General features: G+C 42.5%; 1 protein-coding gene across 1 annotated transcript in view; it reads left to right on the top strand.

Annotated features, from left to right (window-relative positions):
* Nucleotides 1-155: 155 nt before the first annotated feature.
* Nucleotides 156-27515, top strand: part of LOC311355395 (receptor-type tyrosine-protein kinase FLT3-like) — a 46157-nt gene continuing 18797 nt past the window's right edge. The window contains exons 1-19 of the mRNA XM_084475166.1: nucleotides 156-265; nucleotides 1546-1622; nucleotides 2326-2462; nucleotides 2703-2818; nucleotides 2981-3107; nucleotides 3233-3348; nucleotides 3997-4151; nucleotides 4450-4570; nucleotides 4710-4884; nucleotides 5128-5228; nucleotides 5477-5582; nucleotides 5895-6073; nucleotides 6261-6370; nucleotides 6481-6613; nucleotides 6899-7000; nucleotides 7633-7743; nucleotides 9299-9455; nucleotides 11420-11514; nucleotides 24615-24721. Coding sequence (XP_084331292.1) covers nucleotides 238-265; nucleotides 1546-1622; nucleotides 2326-2462; nucleotides 2703-2818; nucleotides 2981-3107; nucleotides 3233-3348; nucleotides 3997-4151; nucleotides 4450-4570; nucleotides 4710-4884; nucleotides 5128-5228; nucleotides 5477-5582; nucleotides 5895-6073; nucleotides 6261-6370; nucleotides 6481-6613; nucleotides 6899-7000; nucleotides 7633-7743; nucleotides 9299-9455; nucleotides 11420-11514; nucleotides 24615-24721 — 2253 coding nt within the window. The 5' untranslated portion in view covers nucleotides 156-237. The remainder of the gene's footprint in view (nucleotides 266-1545; nucleotides 1623-2325; nucleotides 2463-2702; nucleotides 2819-2980; nucleotides 3108-3232; nucleotides 3349-3996; nucleotides 4152-4449; nucleotides 4571-4709; nucleotides 4885-5127; nucleotides 5229-5476; nucleotides 5583-5894; nucleotides 6074-6260; nucleotides 6371-6480; nucleotides 6614-6898; nucleotides 7001-7632; nucleotides 7744-9298; nucleotides 9456-11419; nucleotides 11515-24614; nucleotides 24722-27515) is intronic.

Raw genomic sequence — 27515 nt, 5'->3', positions numbered from 1 at the left:
TCTCTATCCATCAGCATTATTCACATATTGTTAAACATTAATAGCAAACATTTGAGTCGCGTTTTCTTCCAGTTACCCTTTCATATTTGCCAGGTGTTTTAGAGAGACTATGAGCCAACCATAGCAGGGAGGCTGACCGCGTCATCATGCAAAACCACTTCTGCTGTTTAAAAGGCCTTCAGTGGCGACCACAGCTCAGAAGTCAGCCAGTCACTGGTCTGTTAAAGTGAATGTGCCATGCTGGGATACTGGGAACTGGTCGTGGGTAAGTCAGGGCATTTGTAGTTTTTCTTATCGGGATGAATATAAAAACATATTCATATTCTCCACCGCCGGTAATATAACGTGATATTGGTTATTACGAAGTTTGTTATACGATCATGTTTATTTATCATGCAAACATGAATTATTTAGTCAGTAGGCCTATTTGAGTTATTTATTTTCTTGGTTAGCGAAATTTCATACACCATTATATTGTAACATCGTTTTTAACCGTAGTTATTTTAAATATTAAAACATATTCATTAAAATGTTATAAATAGCTTCAAGAAGTTTAATGATTGTTTTTGAGAATCAACATGTGGGAGATTATTACAATTAAGTTATAATTAAGTTTTTTATTACAATTACAATTAAGTTAATCAGCAAAAGAGTATACAATGTTACTTTTTGGAGTATTAGTCGACCTACAACTTATTTAGCGGTTTTCTATTGACACATTTTTGCTCAGCTTTTAAAAAATAGGATGAGTCGATTCGGGTTGATTGCCAAACAAATCTAGGCTTTTAGCGATGGAAAAGGGAAACAATACTTTTTAATAAAACCGTTGTTGTTAAGTACTGCAAAGTAAACGTGAATATTGGTTTCATCACCCTGAAACTAGTCAGGCATGTCAGTTATCTCAATCATGTCAATCATGTCAATCGTATCACGTTCTGAATCGCAAAAGGAAATGAGAGCGAAGGTCTGAAAAAAGCAGATAGCGAGAGGTCTACCTCGAACTAATATAAGAATATGCCTAATGCACAGGCCTATTATGAATACAAAAGTCCTATTTACGATAAAGTCATCATTGTACTGCAACATAATACGTGCCTTATAGGTCGCATTATGCATTTGTTCATTTCCATTAGGCCTACATTCAAAAATATATATGTTTTTTATGAATTAATAAATATAGAAAAAACGTATTCACTGAAATATATTTACAACGAAAAAATTTATCGTGAGTAATTTTTCTGTTCTAAACAATATGTGTATATTTTGAACATCTGTTTTAAAAAGGCGGGTTTAGGCTGTTGCCTTGTAGTTGTATGACACACATAGTTGTAAGACACATTTCCTGTCTGGGATTCATCTATCTGGTCCACAAACCACATCTATGTGTGCTAATACTGTGTGTGTGTGTGTGTGTGTGTGTGTGTGTGTGTGTGTGTGTGTGTGTGTGTGTGTGTGTGTGTGTGTGTGTGTGTGTGTGTGTGTGTGTGTGTGTGTGTGTGTGTGTGTGTGTCTATAAACCATGGTTGATCAAAACAAAACATCTAGTCCTGCTACTGTTGTTGGATGTCAGAGTTCACGGCCAGAATGCAGAAGAAGTACGTAAACTGTGCCAAAGCAAGGAGGTGAGAACTATTTGACTACCATTTCACTTCAGTTAATCTCATCGGAGGACTTGGAGAAAGTGGTTCCTCCCAAAGCTTCAAGTTCATATAACTTCCTAATCTTTAACTAGTTTTCAAAACCATTCAGACAAGCTTCATGTCATCATTTATCAAAGGTCATCAAGCAAACCCTTGATAAAAGTCAAGAAAAAAAAAATACATTTGACGGCTGACCAAGCTAGAGAGATTCACTATGCTATTGTTGCCATCAAACTGCGGTGTCAGCCATTGACACTTGGTTGTATACTGTCATGCATTTTCCGAAACTGCATGGAAGCCTTCATTGACTTAAATTGCTGTGCCTCTGTGGGAGTGTGTGTGGACGATGGCTGGTTTAAGCAGCTTCACCTGGTCGAGAATGATTGGACTCTGGGGCTGGGTGGGGCTGCACACCTGTTGCAGATCGATCATGTAGACAGGTAGCCATCTCCACACACATTCCGGGAGAATTCTCCAACATGGTAATATGGAGCATCAGGCCATGTATCATTATATGCAAAACCAATAAACCGGATTTTCAACATCCCCACCATGCGTACTTGTATTTGGAGGAGCCCAATAAAAGTCAACTAGGTGGAGTGTGGCAGCCACCTAGGTGGCGTGTAGCAAGGACCTTGTTACAGCCTAGTTGTCACTTAATCACCTACGTATCCTGTATGTTTAGGTCCCGTTCCCCCTGGATGGAAATGCCTCAGATCCCGTCAATGTAACAGGATGTATTGGCACCAGGCTATCCTTAGTAGGCCTTCCAGCAGACTCAGCCTGCTCCCTACACCAAGGAGTGGACCGAGTACTGACTCTGTGAGTGTGTGTGTGTGTGTGTGTGTGTGTGTGTGTGTGTGTGTGTGTGTTTATAAATGGGCAAAATAGTGTAGTGGCTAGGGTGTTTGATTCCCCAATGCCTGGATCCCATCAGTAGGTATCCGTCTGCACGGTGGCTGAAAGTCTATAGTTGTCTTTGATTGGAATTCTGTGCAAGTGGCCTTAGATAGAAATGGTGCTAAATGTTTACAATAGGTAATATTAAATGTGACTCCCCAGGGACAGGAGTCCTTCCATGGTGCTGTCCCCCCTGACTGCATCTGGGATCTACACAGTGAACTGCTCAGGGAGCGACAGGTCCCACTCGGCGCTGACCCTCTCTCTGCGCGTCCTGAGTGAGTCATCCTGTCGGGCTGTCTGTGCTGTCTCTGTACTGTGAGTCTTAGGGGTTTGATTCAGGGCTGATAGGTTCCGGAACGATCCCACACTGAATTAGCACTAGTACAGTCATTTTTTGATTAAATCAATTGACAAGGTTTTTATTTGGATGTTTCTAGAACGTCCCTCGCCGCCCTGGTTGGATTTCCATCCTGAAAAAGCCAATTTTTCCCCTGAAATCAAGTGTGTGTCTGAGAGCTACCCCGTAGCCACCGTCACGTGGTACACCAGCCTCCAAGTCTCCGGGTGAGATCACTTAGGCCTGTTCGAAGGTTATCACATTCAACACATCTGGACTCATTTTCCATATCATCCAAAAAAACGATAATAAGAAGATTTTCAATAATGATGCATGTTCTTCTCTTCAACAGAAAAAACTTCTCAGAGAATCCGATCAAAACTTCCAAAAGCGAATTTGTCAATAAGAAGTTAATGTGCTGTGCTGCCAACGCCATAGGGACAGAATGCTCTCAGCTATACGACTATGGTAACGCAAACACTAACCCTAAACACTGATCTCCAAAATACAGGAACTTGAAACACACACACACACACACACACACACACACACACACACACACACACACACACACACACACACACACACACACACACACACACACACACAGCACAAGTTCTAGGAAAGGCTAAACATATTCAAGTTGCAATAAAAAAACTGAGAACTTCTGAGAACTTTTTCTGTTTATCTTATCAATCGGGTACTTCAAACGTATCTAACTTCCGCCGATCTCCAGCCACACACGCATATGTATTCCTTTCATGTATGTTGTTGGGTTTTGAGTCGTCCTGGACAATGGGTTAAAAGGAGAGAGGGTCTGACATGTAGAATCTGGCCACAGGTGGGAGTCGAACCTGGGTCGCTACCAGGCGCTGGAGCCAACAGCCAAATGTCTTATCTGTGTCTTTGCGTATTATGATTTGTTTAACTCATATATAGAAAAAATAAATCACCATCAAACATATAATAAATAGTGTGACGGACAATGACTACAAAGACGCACAAAGACCCAGAACACCAAGCAGTTCTTGTTCTACCATGTTGATGTGTTGGATGATATTTAAACCTGGTCCATCTAAAGACCTCTCTCACTGTCACCACACGTGTGTTTTCAAGACGTGAGCTCAGAGAGTCCAGCGGGTGTGGAGCAGCAGGAGGTGACGGAGGTGGTGCTCAGCCCAGGCCAGTCCCTGCTGCTCCGCTGCAGCACGGCCGAGCCCTACCCCGCGCTGGGCTGGAGCAAGGGCGGAGGACCGGACAGCACGACCAAGGTGAAGCCATCGTTTGACCTCAGAGAAAAGGGGTTAGCAGTGTGTTTGCATGGGGCCAGATAGAGGTGTCCAGGGGGTTTGAATCACAGCTGCCCTGGGTTACTACTGGGTTGTGTCCATAACCCTCTTGTACGCATCCTTGAGAGACATGTCTAAAACACTACACTCTGAGTTGCTTTAGATAAATCTTCTAAATGAGTACGTATTAAGTAATAGCACTCACTGTATCCTTCTTGTTTTGCAGTAAATTGCCCCATTTTTGCTTTGATTAAATACAATCTTTTCCTGGTGCTTGAAGATGGATGATCATATGGGAATTCAGATGGCCTACCTTTACATGAAGTCAGTGACACTGGAACAAAACGGCACATACACCTGTGTTGGCCCAAAAAACAAGACCATCTCCGTCCAAGTCCTGGGTTTGTAAAGCTAACTTCCTTCACACTCTCCACTAAGACAGGTTTATGTTACTCTTTAGAACATTGCTTAAGAGTAGGACACTGAACCCCTTGAGTTCCAGAACTGAGTTAACCGTTTTTTCTACCACCCCTTCTTTAGCCAAAAGCTTTGTATCTGTCAGTCTGGGTCAAACCAACATTACCATATCGGCCAAAGAGGCCATGAACTTCTGCTTGCAAGCCAACATCTCCTCCCACCCTTTGCCTGACTACTGTGCCTGGGAAACCCCGGATGGGAGAAGGAGGGACTGTGGAGGGCCCTCCTGGAGGAACAGGTAGCCAGTGCATTAAGCTGTTAACCGTCGTAGACTTCTACCGTAGTGCAGTTGATGTTCGGTGCCCTGTGCTATCCGACCGTCGAGTTCTGTGGAGCCAGTGGAGATAATAAGAACCACTGTCAGCCCATATGAGGGCAGTGGTCATAACATCAGTCCTTCAGTAGTATGTACTAGGGTGGTTTGTGTTTAGTTTGGTCTTCCGGTGAAATAACTAATCAAGCACTAAACATTATCCCACAGGACCAGGAGGCTGTGCGACCACATGAGATCTGGGGAATATAAGTTACACCTGATGGTGGGGCGTAGGAGAGTCACCCACACGATGACATTATGTGTAGCAGGTATAAGAAAACCGAGAGAGAATATGTGGACTATGGTTTCTATAGTAGTTTGGATGGCTGTGTGCACATGTTGTCTCCTTAACCCATGGAGTTGATGTCACAAACATCAGCCTGAGCTTCAACAGTAAGCAGCCAGAGAGAACCTAACATGCTTTTGAGGGAACCGTCCCCTCTTTACCTTAACGTCAGTCCAACAACATGTTATTGATTCACGCAAATCTAACTATGATTTCCTGATCCAAACTCAGATAAACCACAGATCAACTGCCGGTCGCTTGTTGGCATTGTGTGGTGTGAGACTGTGAGTCCTGTACCTACAAATGTCTCTTGGAGGTCATGCCAGGAGTCCAACAAGTATGTTGACTGTCTCATTTTGACTATTTCCTCATTAAGCAGATCATTTTGAACCCAAATGACTCAGATAAACTTTAGGTAGAGGTCCTTGAGCAGCAGGAAGACGTTTTCTAGGATACCCACGAGTAGTGTGGGGTCATGGGGGATTAAACCCTAGCCCACTTCACTGTCCTGTTCATATGACACACACACAATATCGTGTGTGTGTGTGTGTGTGTGTGTGTGTGTGTGTGTGTGTGTGTGTGTGTGTGTGTGTGTGTGTGTGTGTGTGTGTGTGTGTGTGTGTGTGTGTGTGTGTGTGTGTGTGTGCAGCTGTACGAATGTCCAACAGGAGAAGGTGGAGGAGATGCTGTTCTGTGAGACCAGGATCAACAGCTCCCTGATGACCGCTGAGGTGCTTCCAAATCACTTGGCTCAGTTCTGCCTCACCAATGCGTTTGGATCCTGGTGCAGTGATACTCAGGACTTAAGACCGCCACTGCCTTCCCCAGGTAGGGACTGTCTCAGCAATCCCTCGAAACAAATGTTATTTTTCAATGACAAAATATCCAAAATTGTGTCTTTAGACATAAGTGTGTTCAATAGATCAAATACGTTTACTATATTTCCATGGTTAATTGATTGAGCAGATCGTACAGAATGTCAAAACCACAGATGTGCATGTCTTCCTTGGTCTAGGGATGGTCACCAGTCTCCAGATCGGGTCTCATGAGCTCAAAATAGGCATTCTGGTGCTGTTGGTCGCTTTGATAGTGATTGGCATCCTGTTCCTTTACAATGTCAGAAAAGTATGACACACACACACACACACACACACACACACACACACACACACACACACACACACACACAAACACAAACGGAATTTCATTTGAATCTGTTTTGTTTTTTAAAACAGAAGCCGCGGTATGAGAGCCAACTGCAGATGATCCAGATAATGGGACCCAATGATAATGACTACATTTACATCAACTTCAAGGACTTCCAGTATGACCAGAAATGGGAGTTTCCAAGGGAGAACCTGCAACTCGGTCAGCAGACTGCCTGCCTGTCCCTGATCAGAGGATACATTATTAATCCCAGACGGGAGATGTGAACGTCACAGCAGAAAGTAGAGACAAGTCAGGACAGAAGTAGACATGAAATAGATACATTAAACCAGAGTTAATAACTACACAGAATAAATAATAAAGAAGTTATATGGATATGAACAAGAGGAGAAGGTAGGGTTTGGTGATGCATACAGCTGTAGGTAACCGATAGTGATGCCTCATAAAAAAGCTAATGAAGGGTCTGTTGTTTTTTGGCCCCCCTAGGTAAAGAGCTGGGCTCCGGGGCCTTCGGCATGGTGGTCCAGGCCACGGCGGTGGGCTTCGGCCCTCTGGGCACCTCTCAGGTGGCTGTCAAGATGCTCAAAGGTCAGAGGCCACTTACTCTCCATGCCTTCATGCTCTCAGCGGGTCCCACTTGAAGACCAGTCCTGATGCTCCGTCTTGCTGTTGGGTCGGTGGAGACATGGACACACAGTTTAAATCACTTTAAATGACACAGAGGCATATCATGTGTTTATGTCTGGTTGTCAGCATTGTAATCCAGATATCTGAGTCTGAATCTGTTACAAGGAACTCTGTTTCTTCCCTCTGGCTGTTGACACTGTAGTTGCCAATTTCCTTCTCCAACTCCCACTCTGTGGAGTCCAGTCCCATCAAATCAAACTGGTTGAAAAGAAAGAAGCCCTCCAAACTCTATGGGGTGCGGCAGAACCAGGTGTCTCTAGACCCCCACCCCCAGTACAGTCAGAACCAGGTGTGTTGAGACCCCCACACCCAGTACAGTCAGAACCAGGTGTCACAACAGACAGAGCGGACCTCCCCCAGACGTTCCCCCCTCCCCGACCCTTCTCCCCGTCTTCAGACTCAGTGTCGGTGGGTTCGGCTCCCATTGGGTAAACATCTTATGGCATCTTGCTCAAGGGTGCCTGACAGCCACAACAAGTTGTGGACCTTGGGAATTAAACCCGGTAGCTTTCTGTTCTTTCTCCCCCCTGCAGAGAAACACCAGACAGTGGAGAAAGAGGCGCTGATGTCTGAGCTGAAGATGATGACTCAGATTGGTAACCATGACAACATAGTCAACCTGCTCGGGGCATGTACGGGCACAGGTAAAAGGGCATGGATCTCATGTATTTACACCGCTACATGACTTTCTCATAACACACTTATATTGGCCCTATCTTGCACCCAGCACAATTGACATTCTACACCGACGCATGTATCGTTGCTAGTTGGCACCCGGCGCAAAGCTGATTTTCACCCGCAGCAAACAGGCACCACTACACTTGCGCCTGGAGAGGCGTGTCGGCGAAAGCAGAGGCGTGTTCTGGTGCAAATGATACTCGTGCTATTTTAGTGATCAAAAAATTGCACCACTGCAATTGTGCCACTGACCGAAAAATACCTGGTCTAAATGCACTAGCGGATAGTGCAGTTGGTGTTGCCATAGCAAGTCGGAACTGCAACATAAGCTTACACACACGTAGCCTATACACAGCACAAACATGCAAACGATTAGCCTAATTTAAATATTGTGATGTCAAAGATTGTTCATATGTGTGCAACTGCATAGAAATAGTGTGTGGATTGTGGAAACATTTTTTTTCCATAGGGGCTGCATGAATGAACACTGTAGGCTATGCTATGCGTTAAAATAATAATGATAACAATAATAAACTTGAGCAAAGTATATCCCAGCCTTCCAAAACAAAATCTTGTTTAAGGGTAAATGGTTGGTTAAATTATTTAGGAAAGAACAGCTGATACAGCGGTAAGTTGTACTTTTAAATCAATGCATCTGCAAACACCGTACAGCAAACACATATTTTCTTGACACAGACATCGTGTACAAGCCCATAACCTTTAGGATTGATGACTATTTGATCGTGAGAAAACATAGTTTTACTGCGAGTGAGTGTTTAAAGGAATGAATGGGGGTGATGCTTGGTGCACGTGTGTGTGCGCACCCATCTGTTAACACACGCAAACTAAACACGCATAATACACGCATAATACAGTCCACAGCGATGTATATACACAAGGGGACACATATGAACACGATAGTGTTCATATGTGTCGATAACGATAATGTATACAATACTCGTAACAAACAATGTTTGTTAATGTATTGCCGCATATCATTAAATAGACCCACAGTTGCGGCCACAGGACCGCGTCCACATATCATATATGTGTTATGTTGTCTTTGCCGCAATTTACATGATGACTCAGTGTTTCTGAAGTTGTAGTAGAAAACAGTATTCCATGTGTGAATTAGGCCTATTATTTGGCATGCATCTGTCTCAGCGGAGCCTGCAAACTGCATCTGTCTCAGCAGAGACTGCAAACGCACTGTCAAAATATCAACTCGTCAAGTTCAAATGCGCTGGCTCTTAAAGGGGATGGGAGATGGAACTCTCCATGGTTTATTGCACGTTATGCCCAAAACACACCTACCGGTTTCAGACCAGCCCATTTTAGATTTGCGTCGAGCGCAAGAGTCATTTATCCGCCGTTAAAATAGCAACAGCGCCAGAGATCCGCCCTCAAAGCTATATGCACTTCGCGTTTCATACTTCCGTTTCAGACGGAAGTATTCGTTTTTTAAAATAGGGCCCATAGAGCGTGATGTAGTTAACCTCAGGTCTCACTGTTATCTCCCAGGGCCCGTGTATCTGATCTTTCAGTTCTGCTGGTATGGAGATCTGCTGAACTATCTGAAGAACAACAGAGAGTGCTACCATAAGTCTCTCACCGACGCCTTCAACAAGGACCGCTTCACCAGCCTCTACCACAACCTGCAGTCCAAGAGGGACTCCAGGTCAGTCCACATCCACCCTGCTGTCTGAACTGACCTGTAGTCCAAGAGGGACTCCAGGTTAGTTCAGCCCACCACATCCATCCCGCTGTGTACCACAGGCCAAACATGGGCCTCCATTTTAACAGGAGAGCACATCAAAGTATCAGGAGACTACTTTTTTTACATTTTTAACATTCATAAATCACTTTAAATGCCACTATATGAACAGGATAATTTCTCTCTCCGTTGTGTATAGCCGTTCAGCTCATCCAGTTGCTGTTCATTTACCGGCCAGAGGACCAGTAATGAGGCAGTATGAACGCATATTAACTTTAGCCTCCACACTTTTCAATTGCAACTAAAGACCTAATTCATAGAGCCATCCAAAAAGGGGTGGAAGGAACATTTGATAAAACCTTAAAGGGGTAGTTCAGGATTTTGGACATTGGGTCTCATTTCCAAGTGAGCCAGTGTGTTATTTATCATTGGAGACCGTTTTCAACACTATCATACCATAATACTACCATAATACGGGGATAGGTTAACGCAGGATAGCCGCGTTAACCTACGCCCGCGGGATTCTCACGGGCAGCGAGAGACCCGGCACACAAACATGGAGGCGGTCAAAACGGAGTGGAGTATGGGAGCATTTCAAACTAATTAATGATGACAAAGACGCTCAATGTAAACTCTGCGGTACTACGTTTAAGTTCAGCAGCTCTACGAGTTCGCTAAGATACCACCTTCAAAACCTGCATGCAGCCGTGTTGCAGGGAGGAAGTCCATCGCCTTCACAACCGACTATCGCCGCGGTAATGGGAAGGCGAGTATGCGACGACAGGAAAGCTGAGGGCATTACTCAGAGGAATTGCGGCATGATCGAAAAAGATATGATGCCAATTAGCACCACTGACGGTGAGGGATTTCGGGAGTTAATACACTTCATGGAGCCAGGTTATAATATCCCTTCTCAAGCGACCGTAACTACCCGCCTGGAAGCACGCTACAAAAACAAGAAGACTGAGCTAAAAACACAGCTATCCGCGGCTAATGTGGCTTTGACGATGGATTGTTGGACGGCACTGACTACAGAAAGCTACATTACAATGACTTGCCACTACATTGAAAACGACTGGCAGTTAAAGTCAGCAGTCCTTCTCACCGAGAGCTTATCCGAGAGACATACAGCTGATAATTTAGCTGACAATTTAGCTGACAAACTGAACCAGGCTGTGGAGTCATGGGGACTCACCGGGCGTGTAATAGCCTGTGTTCACGACAACGCTCGGAACATTGTCTCAGCAAACAACCCCGCACATGTCAGTTGGAAATCAGTTATATGTAGGCTTAATATTGTGTAGGCTAAGCCCATATTGTATAGATTTAAAATTTTATGTTGCTTAATGTTTCACATGCAACAGGTGAGCCAGTGCACAATTATTTTTTTATGTATTTAAATTTTCTGTGCAGAATTTATTTTGGTTAAATGCCATTATCTGTACCGTATTCCAACTGGTACAATAAAACATTAATTGAGGAATATAACGTGTATTTTTTATTCAGTATATAATATTATAACAAAATATAACAAAATAATATTTTGCTTTACATTAAAGACACCATGAGAAATGTATGTTCTCAGGAAAAAAGCCACTTATCAGTTAATCGTTAATCGATCGATAAGGTCAATCAACTAACGATTAATGAAGTAATCGATAATTTTCATCCCTAATTGTCATGGATGAAATAATGATCCTATGTATTTGATCTTGGGATGTCTACTCAGGTAGCAGGTAGAGGTTAGTGACATGGTTGTTTCTCTTCAGTCAGAAGGCTCAACTCCATCTTTGGTAACTTTAGTTTAAAATTTTGTAAAATATAATGTGCTTTATCTAATTATAAATTGACCTTCAAGTGGGAAGTCCTTCAGGCTTGGTCTTTTACAATCCTCCCACCATTATCATGAAGCAACTCCTGTTTTCCAGCGAATTCCAGATACCAGTGGAAAACTACGTACATATGCACCCAGCCACCACTGGGGGGCAGGAGAACCTCGCCCTCCTCAACCTCACAACTAAAGGTCAGTAGTGGACCCGATATTGGTGATACATGATCTTGGTGCATCATATACATCTCATCATCTCATCTCATCTAATTTATTTTTGGTTAAGCATACAAAGCAAAAGTAGTTACAACAAATGCATAGAATTCACTAACCAAAAAAAGGGAATAGGCTGAAGCTCATGGCTTATATATGCCTTTCCCAGTATTTATCAAAATGAATGAAATGGTAATCAGCAATAGCCCTATGAAATATTAATAATAAAACATATATACATATATATATACACATACATGCACATACACATACATATGTATACACATAAATACTAAAATTAACCTTATGATTTTCAAGCATTTTCATTTTCAATCCATAATATAGCCATAATATAAAACTGAGTCACATCTTTTTTTAACATTTGTCCTGACATTAACAGTCTTGAAAATAAACAGTCTTATATTACTTGGAACTCTATTGCTCAGCACTCGAAAAACAATTTCCACCACTTACAAGAATGCGAGAATGCAATATCTACAAATTTTAAAACATTCGAACATATGAAAAGTCGATTAGTTGATTCATAATAGCCAGTTTTATTTATTATCCTAATGGCTCTTTTCTGAAGTTTAATAATCGGGTCTATATTTGTTTTGTATACATTTCCCCATATTTCAACACAGTATGACATGTAAGGCATTATAAGTAAATAGTACAATACATGAAGGCAGTTCTTATTTAATAAATCCCTTTAGTTTTAAAGAGTATAGCAATAGATTTTGATAATGTAGGCTTGATATAATCTATATGAGGCTTCCAACAGAGTTTATGATCAATAATCACTCCCAAAAACTTTGTTTCATAAATTTGTTCTATTTCAACTCCATTTAAGTACAATTTAATCTCACAATTAGCCATGCCACCACCAAAAACCATGAATTTTGTCTTATTTTCATTAAGTGATAACTTATTCAAATCAAACCATGTTTTTAAAACCATCAGCTCCTTCTCTACTGTGTTCAACAACTCCTTCATATCATACCCAGAACAATATAAATTTGTATCGTCTGCAAACATTACAAATTTTTATATTTTGGATACAGTACAAATGTCATTTATATAAAGTAAAAATAACTTAGGTTCCAATACTGAACCTTGTGGAACACCACAAATTACTCTTCTTAAAGCCCATGTTGCAGGTTAATCTGAAGTTTCGATTAATGGGTACATAAAGCACTCAAAATGAGTATATTATTAATAAAATGTCTCAAATAGCGTTAAAGTCTAGTTTTTCTCGTTTTTGGTAGTAACGGGTGTTTTCTTCCGTAACTCGGCGATGACGTCACGTTGGGGAGACGTGGTGGAAGGTAGCCTCAGCCTAGTACTAGAACTAGGGCGTCTGGGATGAGGAAGAGGTGGCAAGAACCACAAATTACATGTATGATGGCCCACAACCGTATAATTTCGAGCCTGTCAGACATGAGAGGGCGAATGAGGAATTGCAGAGAACTGATGTCCGTCAAAGCCGATTAAATGCATGGTCAGAGGAGAATGGGTGAAAAGTTGCTATCATTTAGCAACGCAGCAACAAGCGCTGGAGCTAGTCTATGAACAGCAGTGCATACAATAACAACACTTTTTTTTTACTGTCAGTGAATAGCACCGAGTGAAAGTCAACGTTTTCTTTATATCTAGTGACAGTGATTATGTTGTTAGTTCAGATACATACCGGTACTTAGTCAGAAGATCTAGAAATAGAAGGCATAATGCTAGCTATTGGCTAACTTGCCAGTCCCACCTGTGAAATCTCCCCCCCCGACGTTGTAAACACATTTCCGATTAGTTATCCCACGTTTTGATGGTAGCCTACTAGCTCCAGTAACAACATCTTTGCCTAATGTTTATTTCTAAGCTTTTACCCAGTGTGCGAAATACCTGTCAATATTTGTTTGGTCCCATCTCCCGATTGTTGCTTAATACCGATCTACATTCCTCAATATGCAGTAGGCCTATAACATTACAATATTTCATCGATGCAAGCCAAGACAATCAGTCTATAGCCTACATGACAACACACATGCACACACTTAACAATTTAGATAAACCGATATGTATTAGCCTATCAGACACGCAATCAGTGAACTTGCAAATGAGAGCCTGCAGTATGACTGATCGTGTGACATTATTTAACTATCCATCTACAGCAAATACGATCAGACAGATACATCATTGACACACAAAGCACATTCGTCCAACCCGGTGGATGCTGACAGCCCACAACGAGCCAGACATCACCACAGCGGATGTGCTCTCTCTCTGTCTCGCACGCACACAAAAATCACTCCAACTTCTCCAACTCCAAGGCTAGGCTGTTTCACTAAGACCACAACTAACCATGCAGTAGTGCGAAGCCGGGAAGGACACAACGCACAGTCGCACTTACCCATCTTATGCACAACAATCAGTTCATCAACATCAACATTCAGTCACTGCAAAGATTTAAATAGCCACCTTAAGTTAGAATGGACCCAAAGTGTGTGAGTGATACACTCTGGTTTAGCTTTCGCTTGCTATCCGCTTTTAGTATGACTCAACATTACGTCCTTCTTCTGTTTGGTGCACATGGCTAATTTGCATACGCGCACGGGACTGGCTGGCTCTGCTTGGCAAAAAATATTTATCTATCTAACATATTTATCTATATCCATCTATCAACGCATGTGGTGTCTAGTTTTAATGTGATGTCTTTTGTGTATGTCCAGTCAGACTTGTTGTCTCCCTTGTTCTGTGTGGTCTTGTAGCCTACTGTACTGTGTGAGCCGAATCACCAAAATGAATTCCCGACGATTTGTGTCGTTTGGCAATAATAAATACTTGAATAGGCTGGCAATAATAAATACTTGAATAGGCTATCTATCTATCTAGGCTATCTATATATATATATATATATATATATTTATCTGTATAATCTGCTGAACACTCTTACTAGTCTCTACTCTCAAGGGTCTCAATGGGGCTTCAGTCTGTCGTCTCCCCAACGTGACATCATGCAATGCATTGTGGGGGAAATGAGAATCAATTGCAAACCGCTAAAATCGTACCTTCTTTTTCGTATTACATTCTGTTTTGTGATACCCAACAACATTAAATACAATGGATAACCGTTGAAATGTTTATTACCAACAAGCAAATTGCACAAACAAAAAAAAATTAACCCTGCAACACGGACTTTAAAGATGATTCAGTGTCATTCATTTTTACATATTGAAACCTATTCTGTAAATAACTCCTTAACCAAAGTAGTACTGTTCTGCCCCCCTCCAGAATTGTATGTTCAAACCTAAATGCACTTAAATTATTTAATGAATGTAATAGTTAAAACTTATGGTAAAGAAAACACACACACAGTAATATTTACATGATGAGAACTAGACTTTTATTTTGAAGTGTGATAGTAGGCTACGTGATTTTTTGTATACTTGTTACCATGGCAACCAGCAGTAAGAAAGACGGTTGGTCACTCAGTGAATCTTCTCTTCCCTTCTCACGCTCATGAAAGCAATGGCTGTAAGTTCAATACTATGTATATATATAATTCCCGCCTCATGTGATTCAAAAGCGCACTGAAGATTATGTGAGATGCCAATCACTGCTCAGCTCGCAGTCAGTTTCGCCCTACAATGGAGTCTGGCGCTGTGAAAATAACGTCACACAGCAGCCACCGCCTGCAGCAATGGAGGAGATGCCCTCACGGAACGCCTTCAGACGACCGGTGAATGAGCATGCGGAATGCCAACAGTGCAGAGAGGAGATCAGCACTCAGTATTATGGCTCCCCATCTCGCAGTGCAGTCAGGCGACATGAGTACAGCCCCACACAGCAGTCAGCACATGCAGCCGCAACCAGGCTTCCTCCGGGTGACTTCAGGCCTCCTTCGGATGACTTCAGACCCCCAGCACGGCTTCCATGTGCAGCAAGATACAAACCTGCCCCAAAGCCATTGAACATTCCACACAGACCACAGGGTCAGTACTCTCCTCCAACATGCCAACGCTCTACCTATGATAGACTTTGCCAAGTTTCTTGCACGCAGAGAATTAGTGACTACTGGCCTCACAAAATTCGATGACACACCAGAGAACATTAGGGCGTGGCAGTCGTCATTCTTAAATGCAATGCAGGGCTTAGGGATATCATATAGTGAAGAATTGGACCTTCTAGTGAAGTGGCTGGGAGGAGAGTCATCTGAACAAGAGGATCCGTGCTGTTCATATCACAAACCCCAAAGCTGCCCTACAGATGTCATGGGACATAAAACTGAGAGAGCTCAGTGATCTTCTCATGGAGCTGTTAGCAGCCAAAAACGATGGATATCTCCCTGGCCTGGCCTACCTTGACATGCCTCACGGGATAAAACCCATAGTGGAGAAGTTGGCTACAGGCCTGCAGGAAAAATGGCTCAACGTCGGCTCAAAGTACAAGGAACAGCACAGAACAACTTTTCCTCCTTTTTCATTTTCCTCCTTTTTTTCAGACTTTGTCTATGGCCAAGCCAAGGCCCGAAATTATCCAAACTTCAGCCTGTCAACCAACAGCCAGCCATACAGCAAAGGTGAGAGAACTCAGTTTAAGCCCAGTGGATTCAAGACTGCTATAGCTGTGCACAAGACAGATGTGTCTGCCACTGTTGACACAGGCTACACAGCGTCTACAGACAATGACCCAGCTCGATACTGCCCTGTGCACAGAAAAGCTCATCCCTTGGACAGATGCAGGTCATTCAGAATGAAAACGTTGCAAGAACGGAAAACCATCTTAAAAGAACACAAACGCTGTTTCAAGTGCTGCTCCCCAAACCACCTGGCTAAGGATTGCCAGGCAACACTGAAATGTGGTGAGTGTGACAGCGAAAGACAAGACAAGGCAGTTCCCCACTTGAAGTCGCACCAAAGTCTGCAGCAAAGGTAGCCTCCCACACTCCTGCTCAAAGGTGTGTCGAGAGCAGCCTCTCTCCCTATCTAATGAAGACCTGCGCCGGTACCACGGAGATGACTGGAAGAAAGGCAGCAGGCTTTCAGATTGAAGCAGTGAACGGAGGTGTGTGCCTGGACCTTCCACCTCTCATCGAGTGCAACGAAATAATGAACAACAAATCTGAGATTCCAACTCCAGAGGTCGCCCTTGCACACACTCACTTGAAACACATTGCTCCTCACATTCCCAAGCTGGATCCTGATGCTGAGATGATGATCCTGTTAGGGAGAGACATGATACGCATGCACAAGGTGAGAGATCAAGTCAATGGTCCTCATAACGCATCCTTTGCTCAGCGTCTAGACTTGGGCTGGGTGGTCATAGGTGAAGTGTGCCTTGACAACGCTCACAAACCAACCCTGAGCGTCTTCAGAACACACATGCTCCAGAATGGACGTCCGTCACTCCTCACTCCTTGCCACAACAGCATCAGCGTGAAAGAAAAACCGTGCTACGGCGGGGAGCACAGGTATGGCCACTCCACACACACACTGAAGCCTATGCCAGCTGAGGAACAGCTCGGGCTGACTGTTTTCCAGCGAACAGACAGTGACAACAAGTGTGCCATGTCCTTTGAGGATGAACTTTTCTTGAAAATAATGGCGAAAGAAGTTCAGCAAGATGAAAAGAACTGGGTAGCTCCTCTACCATTCAAGTCACCTCGTCCTCTGCTCCCAAGCAACAGAGAGCAAGCGCTGTCCCGTCTCAGCTCTCTACGGCGTACTCTGAGCAGAAACGCAGAGATGAAGCAGCAGTTCTCCTCCTTCATGGAAAAGCTGTTTGAGAAGCAAGCATGCAGAGATCGCATCGCCCATCGATGACACACAGGAACGCTGGTACTTACCCTTTTTCGGGGTGTATCACCCCCAGAAGCCTGGGCCAATACGAGTCGTGTTTGACTCAAGCGCCCAACTGCCCGGCCTCTCCCTCAACTCAGTGCTGCTCACAGGCCCCAACCTGAACAACACTCTCCTGGGTGTGCTGCTGCATTTCAGGGAGGACCTCATCGCAGTCACTGCAGACATATACACATATAACACATATAACAGATGTTTCATGGATTCCTGGTGAGGAGTGAACACAGAGACTACCTCAGATTCCTGTGGCATAAAGACAATGACCTCTCCAAGGAGATTCAAGAGTATCGCATGCGCGTACACGTCTTTGGCAATAGCCCATCGCCAGCGGTTGCCATCTACGGTCTACGGCGAGCTGCTCAGAGAGGCGAAGCAAGGTATGGCGCTGACACAAACCAGTTTGTTAAAAGACACTTTTATGTAGATGATGGGCTTGTGTCAGTGCCCACAGACTCTGCAGCCATCGACCTGCTCAAGCGTACCTGTGCGTCACTCGCAGAGTCCAACCTGAAACTGCACAAAATTGCATCGAACAGCGTTGCTGTGATGAGAGCTTTCGAACCGGAGGAACTGGCCTCTGGCATCAGAGACTTGGGCCTCGATGATGAGACTCTGTCTGCGCAGAGGAGCCTAGGCTTATGCTGGGACATCAACACAGACATGTTCACCTTTAAGGTAGCCGTCACTAATAAGCCTTACACCCGTCGCGGGGTGCTGTCAATAGTCAACAGCGTCTTCGACCCGCTGGGTCTGGCAGCCCCAGTGACAATCAGAGGTCGGCTGCTGCTGCGAGAGCTGTCCATTAGAGTCCAGGAATGGGACGCTCCTCTGCCTAATGAAAAGGTGAGCATATGGGAAATGTGGAAATCATCACTCGAGGAGCTGAGCAGCCTCCATGTGCCCCGCTGCTATGTTCCAATGTCACTCTCAAAACCTATGTACACAGAACTTTGCCTTTTTTCTGACGCCTCCAACTGGGCTATAGGGGCAGTTGCTTACTTAAGAGCTGTCACTGAAGAGAGCCGTTGAGAAGTTGGATTTGTGATGGGAAAAGCTAAACTGTCACTGCAGCCAGAGCCCACAATCCTACGCCTCGAGCTCTGTGGGGCCGTCCTGGCTGTTGAGCTGGCGGAACTGATTTTGGATTAACTGGACCACAAGCCAGACGCTGTTAAGTTCTACTGCGACAGCAAGGTGGTCCTCGGATACATCTTTAATGACTCAAAGCGATTCTTTGTATACGTACACAATCGTGTGCATCGCATACGCCAGACAACATCTCCTGAGCAGTGGCATTACATGCCCTCAGAACAGAATCCAGCTGACTTAGCCACCAGGTCAGTAGCTGCATCACAGCTGATGGACACAATGTGGTTCAAGGGACCTAACTTCCTCTACAAGCCTCCAAAGCCAGACACCCATGAGCACTGATAGAGCCTGAAATGGATGTGGATGTCAGACCGCAAGTGACTGCTTTAGCTACGCACATCGAAGCCAAGTCACTCACCTCTGAAAGCGTTTTTCCACATGGAACTCCTTGCTGAGCGCCGTCTGCTTTCTGATACATCAGGTGCATTCTCACAAGTCAAGCTCCATCTCAGACACTTCGCAGCACACATGTAAAGGATGGCATCAGTGTAGTAGGCCTCACACTCCTGAAGAACTCGCAGCAGCGAGGAGACTCATAATAGAGACTGTTCAAAGAGACTCGTTTCCAGATGAACATGCTGCTCTCCGAGCAAAGAGAGACATTCCCAATTCAGGTCCGCTCCTGACCCTTGACCCCTACATCAGTGACGGCCTGCTGAGGGTAGGAGGTCGTCTCAGACATTCCTCCCTGGAATCAGAGGTAAAACATCCCATTATTCTCTCAAAAAATAGCCATGTTACTAAAGTGCTTGTGGAACACCATCACATGCAAGTGAAGCACCAGGGCCGACAGTTCACAGAGGGGGCCATCAAAGCGGCTGGACTGTGGATTGTCGCTGGCAAAAGGCTGGTGAGCTCTATCCTCCATCACTGTGTGACATGCCGTAAGCTTAGAGGGAAACTGGAAGTGCAAAAGATGGCTGACCTCCCTCCAGAGCGGCTCGACACCTCTCCACCCTTCAGCTACGTGGTGCTGGACGTGTTTGGAGCATGGACAGTGGTGACCCGACGCACTCGAGGAGGTGCAGCGCAAAGCAAAAGGTGGGCCATTCTGTTCACATGTATGTGTGCCAGGGGAGTACACATTGAAGTAATTGAGTCTATGGACACAGCCAACTGTATCAATGCACTGCGTAGATTCTTTGCAGTTAGAGGCCCAGCAAAGCAGCTCAGGTCAGACAGGGGAACCAAATTCATTGCTGCCAGTGCAGAACTGGGAATGAGGCCTCCTGATGAAAGGCAGAACAGCATCATGAATTATCTCCTCTCAGCAAGGACTGCACGTGGGAGTTTAACCCCCCACACACGTCCCACATGGGAGGTGTGTGGGAGCGAATGATTGGGGTGACACGCAGAATATTAGACTCTATGCTTCTGCAAAACAAACATACTTACCTGACACATGAGGTTCTATGCACGCTGATGGCAGAGGTGTCTGCCATAATCAACGCAAGGCTGCTGGTCCCCATCTCATCGGATCCCTCCTCTCCTGTCCTGCTGTCTCCTGCCATGCTCCTGACACAAAAGCCAGGCCTGCTTGCTCCACCGGGCGACTTCACTGGAAAAGACCTCCTGAAAGGCCAGTGGAGACAGGTACAAGCACTGGCCAATGAATTCTGGAGCCGTTGGAGAAATGAGTACCTGAGCACTCTCCATCCTAGGCGTAAGTGGCACAGGACACATCGCAACCTTCAACCTGGGGACATTGTGCTGTTAAAGCAAACTCAAGCATCAAGGAACGAGTGGCCAATGGCTCTGGTCACATCAACCTTTCCGAGCAGCGACAGAAAGATCTGCAAAGTTGAAGTGAAGACATCATCCCAAGGCACCTCAAAGACTTACCTGCGGCCCATCTCGGATGTGGTCCTTCTAGAAAAGACTGAATAAAAATGAACTGAAAAAAGAGTTTAAAAAGAATAGTTTGAAGTTAGTGGCATTACATGCCAGATGGGGAGTGTTTTGCCTTCAGAATTGTATGTTCAAACTTAAATGATTTAATGAATGTAATAGTTAAGGTTGGTCACTCTGTGAATCTTCTCTTCCCTTCTCACACTCATGAAAGCAATGGCTGTAAGTTCAATACTGTGTATATATATAATTCAATTCTGTTTATTAGAGACATGCTGTATAGGAAACTAAGGTTTTGTGTTGTTTATATTTACAGTTTCACTCTTGGTATTCCACCATATACAAAAGGAAATAAAGGGAGTAAGACGCTCCAATCCTGGCTCAAGTGTAGTGCTATACCTGAGTTTAGCTTACTGTTACAACTGCGATAATGTACACGAAGTACCTAACGTGCAGGGAGAGCAGTATAAGAACTAAACCATAATGATCACATTTCTTTAGAAGTAAGGAATGATCAATTGTGTCAAATGCCTTCTGCAAATCAATAAACACACCTGTGTGCTTATCCCCATTTTTGTAAATTGGTATCACTTTGGCAATTTTCATTCTATCAGGGAAAGTACCTGTTAGAATTTGTTGCAGACATAGGTAAATGGTTTAAGGATGCAGTCAATTACTTATTTTACAAGTGACATATCAACAGCATTACAATCTGTTGATTTTTTTATTCTTAAACTGTAGGACCACTTATAATATATCACTCTCGCTAACTCCGCCAAGAAACATTGAATTTTGGCTGTTTAAAGTAAAATCTATTTTATTAGCTTCACTATTTGGAGGTTAAATTTTTTTTGCTAGGTTTGGGCCAACATTAACAAAAAAGTTATTAAACTCATTAACAATCTCCTATATTCTCAATGATTGTATTTTAATTTTTCACAATATGTGTTGGATGGTTCTTATTATTGTGTTTTTTAATTACCTCATTAAGCACACTCCAAGTTTCCCTAATGTTCTTTTGATATTTTTGCAACAACCGATTGTAGTAATCCTTTTTTTGCCATCTCATAATAGTCATCAATCTGTTTTTATACTTCTTGTACTTGTCCTCTTTTGCTTTCGTTGAATGCCTCATGAATTCCATATATAGCCTATTTTTCTTTTTCCAAGCCTTTTCGAAAGCCCTTCGTTAACCATGGCTTCCCTTTTCTTCTAGAAGTTTGTTTGAATTCTCTCAGTGGACAATGCTGCTTATAAAATGCCAAAAATGTATATAAAAACGCATTATACGAATCATTGGCATTCTCCACATAAACTCTTGCCAATCGTCATTGGATAGTGCTGCTTTAAAAGCCATGAATGCTTCTGGTGTCTTCTCTCTAATCAAATGATATGTCCTCCTGGTTCTTAAAGTAAAACTATTGTTCATTTCCAACACTGCAAAAACAGGCAAGTGATCACTTACATCGGTCATTAATAAGCCACTTTTTATCTTCCCAATATTGTCAATTAATGTTGCACTATCCTTGGTTATTCTACTGGGCTTCAAAATTAATGGATAGATGCTAAACATAGTATTAACAAATTCTGTAGTCTTTGTATAATTGTTGGATTTCAGCAAATCAATGTTGAAATCACCACAAACTAAAATCACCTTGTCATTATGCTTATCATATAACATTATCATATGTTAAATTTATCAATGCAGGATCCCGGGGTTTGATAGATGCAACTAATCAATATATTTTTTGCTCTTTCAAACATGATCTCAATAACAGTAGTCATATTCCCAATAACTTTACATTTAAGACCACTCCTCACAAACAGCGCAACACCACCTCCCCTTTTGTTCATCCTGTTTTGCCCAAACATTTCATAACCCTCTAAGCCAGGGGTCTCAAACTCGTGGCCCGCGGGCCAAATGCGGCCCGCTACCTCATTTTATGTGGCCCGCGAGAGCTTCAAATGAATTCGAAAATCTCCTACTTTTTTTTGTATTATTATTTTTTATTAAAGAACAGGCTTGGTTGGACCAGTGAAGGAGACACTTCTGGTAACCTATAATTGCATTCTCTACCAAGAAGCCGGAGGACTCCGGTGGACTGTTTCTGGAACTGGATGATATAATGACCACGGTCATCCGGCCATTATATCGCACTGAGTGAGTGCTTGTAGCCTGGATCACTGCCAGTTCCAGCGGTTTTTAAAGGAGATGGGCTCGGAGTATGGAGATGTGCCGTACCATACAGAATTAAGGTGGCTGGGAATGAGTGCGGTTTTTGAGCTTAGTAAAGTTGATGTAATAACTTATGTTTGATAATATTAGTCTTTTTTATTCACTTGAACAGTTTGATCTTTGATTGATGAGTAATCAGTGTTTCTTAACTTGATAAATTAAAGAGATTTATGTTATTATAACACAGAGCAATGTGCTTACATATATTTAAAAATGTATGTAAATGTATGTACAAGTATGCAATGTATATTTGTACACTAGAATAAATAATAATCAAACGCAGACACAGTTATTTAACAATATCTTAAGAAATAGTTCAATGGTCTTAGAGTTACAACCGGCCCTTTGAGCGCAACCATAATGCCTATGGGGCCCGGGGTGAAAATGAGTTTGAGACCCCTGCTCTAAGCCATCATGTAATTCTTTATAATCACTAAGCCAGGTCTCTGAAACTGCTACTATACAAAACTTGTGGTGAAACTGTTGAAGGAAGTCTTTGATCTTGGAAAAGTTACTGTACAGACTCCTACTGTTAAAGTGGATTATAGAAAAACCCTCAGTTATAAAATTAAGTTTGTCCTCAAAGTAATATTCACAGTTCAAATCAATATTCTGGTAGAAATGGGTCTCTAGATCAGTGTCATATTCCCTATCAACATGTTTATGGTCTTGCAGATCAAAAGACTTAAAATATGTCACACAATCCATTATTAATGTAATCACCCATCATTAGATGTCCTCATTAATGTGTCCTAATCTTCATTTATATTGGTCAAGATACGTGATCTCTCTGATGACAATTACTTTAGCTTGTTCCGGTGTGCCATTGAGTCTTATCATTATTTTGCAGTTCCTTGTCCAAGTATCCTGAATTCGCTTTTACTTCTTCAGAATCCTTGCTTGTCTTGCAATTTCAGCATTTTTCCTTGTGAGATTCTCATTGACATATACTCCTGTACCCTTCAGTTTTCTTGCATGTTGAAGCAACTCAATTTTAGATTTTCTACTCACGAACCGAAGGATGATGTTTGGCCTCTTGTTTTGTCTCAAGGGAATAGTGTAGCAAGCCGCAATATTTTTACTGTCTAGAGGAATGTCTTTGTCATTGAAGAATTTGATGACTTGCTCAAGTGTGTGCAGATCACTTCTTGGTGCATCCTCCCCTTCCTTGTCACTTGCTGTTGTTCGTGCATAGGTACGATGAGTTGTCTCAAGTCCAGATATCACCAGATCCTCCATTCTTGTATATTGTTCCTGATCTCCCACTCTCCTTTCCAACTCTTCAATCTTTTTCTGTGACCAAATCCTTCAGCTGCTTCACTTCATCAATTAGATCCAGCATGCCTTTCTGTTGAGTCACCACCTTGGTCAGTTCCGCTGACATGAAGTTCAAGGATCTTTTAACTTCTTTCATGTCCTCTGCTAACTTTTTAGTAGCCATGTCTTTTGTTGATTATATGTATCCAAGAGAAAAAAGAAACAACTGTCTTGCTGATACTCCAGATAATCCAGTAATGCTGGTTCGTCAAGCTCATTCCACAAAAAGTCCCCAAATCTACATAATTATCAGAAAATAATCCTGCAGAATTGAGCCAAACTTTGTTGTAAGGAAAACAAACTTCACCAAATGCTTGGATGTCATACCATATACCATGTATGTCATATTGGTGATACATGATCTTGCTACATATACCATACAGAGACATGCACTGCAGATGGAAGGAAAACATATCACACCAATCAGAATCAATTTTCCTAACGTGCAAAATCAAAGTCAGAATAATTTGTGCTGCCGGCTTAAACGGCTTTGTGAATAATCTACTCTGATTGGTCAATTAAGTTCTGTTATTTCTGAATAACAGGCCGCAAGCGTAGAATCAAACATAGAATATATATATTTTTTACAGAAGCAATACAGTGATGTATACCATGAGTCAAATGACATCCGTGAACTGACACGTCAAGGGATTAATCAACCCCCCCCCCCCCCCATCAAGGCATGGATGGGCAGCAGGCGGAGGAGCTGGAGGGGCTGACCTACAACGACCTGCTGAGCTTCGCCCACCAGGTAGCCATGGGCATGGAGTTCCTGTCCTCCAAGAATGTAAGGATCCCCACCTCAGGGTCTCTGAGTTCTCCAAGTCTGATTCAGAGGTTTTGGTCAAACGTTTTTTTTTTAATCCAGCTGTAATTTGGGATTTTATTTTGTAAATAAATAGAAAAATATGGATTTATTACAATCTCTGAAAATGGAGATGAGAACTTCATGTATCAGGATCATGTATCATGTATCATGTATCATTGTATCAGGATCATGTATCATTGTATCAGGATCATGTATCTGTTACACTGCCAAATAGGTCTTATGCACGCCTTTTTCCCGGCATTGTCCGTGTGTTTACACTGCCCGAGGTAGATTGCCTGCTTGAGCTAGCACCCCAATTTACCCTCCCGGACCCTACACACATTGGTGTTTTCATTCTGATGTAAATGCGACGGCTCCGTGGTTCCAGGGGTGGGACGTGGGTAGAGGCAGGCACGTAGCGGACGCGGGGGACGTGTCCCCCGAATTTTCCATATCTGTGCCCTCTGTCCCCCGTACTTTTTACAACCGCTCAATTAATTTGTTACATATCAGGCTCTCAAATCTCACACATTGGGTGTGAGACACACGCATTTCAACCCATTCACATACTCAAACTCCACACTTTGTTTTTCTCACACAGAGAAATTACCAGGATAACGCCCACCAAGTTGCGCCACTATTTTTTTATAACAGTGGAACAGGTAGGAATCAAATGGGTTCCCCGTACGTATGGTGACCAGATGTCCTCTTTTGCCCCGTACATGCCCTCTTTTTGAGACCTAAAAATGTGTCCGGGCGGAATTTCAAAATCGTCCAGGATTTTATTAAAGGCAAGGCAAGGCAACTTTATTTATATAGCACTTTTCATACACAAGGCAGACTCAAAGTGCTTCACATATAAACATTGTCATACAATAAAAGAAAATAATAGATAAGTAAAAAAAAAAGTAAAATAGATAGAAAATAAAGACAAAGTTTAAAAAAAAAAGCATTTTAGAAAGTGCAATGTATTTAAGATCAACAGTCTCTGATACCCACGTCGGGACTCCGACCCGACCTAAAGGAACTTGGTCCTTACCCACGTCGGGAAATTTTCAAATTAAAGTTTTCTAAAAGATCATCAGCAGAACATGGGTTGAGCAGTGGTAGCAAGGAGATGGCCTTTTTAAAAAGTACATTAGAATGTTCATTGATATGTCATTTTTTGACAGTATTTGATTTTGTCTGTATGTCGGGAATAAAAGATATATTAAAGAAAACACAGAAGTGGTCCGACAGTGACCGAGTCACCGAGAGATCTGAAACATTGAGACCCTTTATGATAACCAGGTCTAGAGTGTGCCCCTTACAATGAGTAGCCTCTTTCACATGTTGAGACATTTCAAATGTGTCCAAAATGGTAAAAAGTTTTTTTGCACACTTATCATTAAAATCATCAGTATGAACATTGAAGTCACCAGTTATAACTAGACAGTCAAAGTCTGTGGAGATGCTAGACAATAATTCTGTAAAGTCATCGAAGAAATTTGCAAAGTATGTGGGTGGCCTGTAAATAATTAATAGGAGAACATTTCAATACAGCACAAAGGTATTGAAATGATGGAAAATCACCAAATAACATTTTTCCCCTGAAATACATTTTTAAATATAGCAGCAACCCCTCCAACTCTTTTTCCAGATCTACATACATCAAAAAAGTTACTCTGACCGTTCTGCTTGATATTGTGGAAAGGATGTTAGTGAATGATTCAGAGCATGATGAATTTTAAATGGCATCACTTTTGGTCTTGTGTCTTTATTAGGGGTCCGAGCAGTGAAGCTGCTAGGTCCCCTATTGTTTCTGTACCGTTCATTTTTTTCCCCCAAATTCTGTAAAAATCATACTGCAGCCTATTGTTGTGGATTTTGGTCCAGGAAAGGCCGCCGAGACAGGATCGCTTTTAACTCACTTTATTTGGTTAAGGTTTTTGGTCTATTGTCTATCGTCTATGAAACAAAAGGAGAGGGATCGTAAATAACACGCGCGGAGCGTCTCAGAGCTTAGCATGCAGGAAGATACGCCGCTGAGAGATTCTGTCTTCCAAAGGCGGAGTCTGAGTTTATGTATCCCAGGTGTTCTTCTTTGGGTTTTCTCACTTCCTGTGTGTGTCCGTTGCTGCCCCTAGTGTAAATGTTTTATAACTTTATCAATTGTGTTCAGTGCTGCCCTCAGGCGATTAGGAGGGGAAATTACCTCTAAACTATGCTTGGTGCTACTGGATATGGCTAAGTGAGAGTATTACAGTAAAAATGTATCGCTAGGGAATATTACAATTAAAAAATGTCACAATTCCCTCCTTGGTCATCTCAGATGACCATTCTACAAACCACTAATATTACCAACAGCATATATAAAAAAACAAGAGAAAAAAGCAAAAGAAAAAATATGTACATACCCATGGGTTGGTTACAATGGAACAATCATCAACATAATCAACACTACACAATACAATCAATACGTCATATGGTCATAAAGGCATAATCATAAAGGCACATATGTATTCATCAATGGAAACTTTGTCAAAACACTTCTAGGCATAAAACAATATTAAATTCATATACTTTCAACATTACAAAAAATTGAGCAGCATAGGTAAATGGTTAAACCTTTTTTTAAATTCACTTGTTTGTCATAACACAGAATTTATACCCTTTCAGTATGCATCGAAAATTTACCAAATATAACAAAAACAAAACAACAAAAATTTTCAGTAAATATTGAAAATCTACTGAACATAACAAAAAGTAACACAATTTTTTCAGCATGTACGGA

The sequence above is a fragment of the Micromesistius poutassou genome (assembly GCF_964030765.1).
Source record: "Micromesistius poutassou genome assembly, chromosome: 11".
Taxonomy (NCBI): domain Eukaryota; kingdom Metazoa; phylum Chordata; class Actinopteri; order Gadiformes; family Gadidae; genus Micromesistius; species Micromesistius poutassou.
Note: the sequence above shows the minus strand (reverse complement) of the source record. Positions and strands in the feature narration are given on the sequence as shown.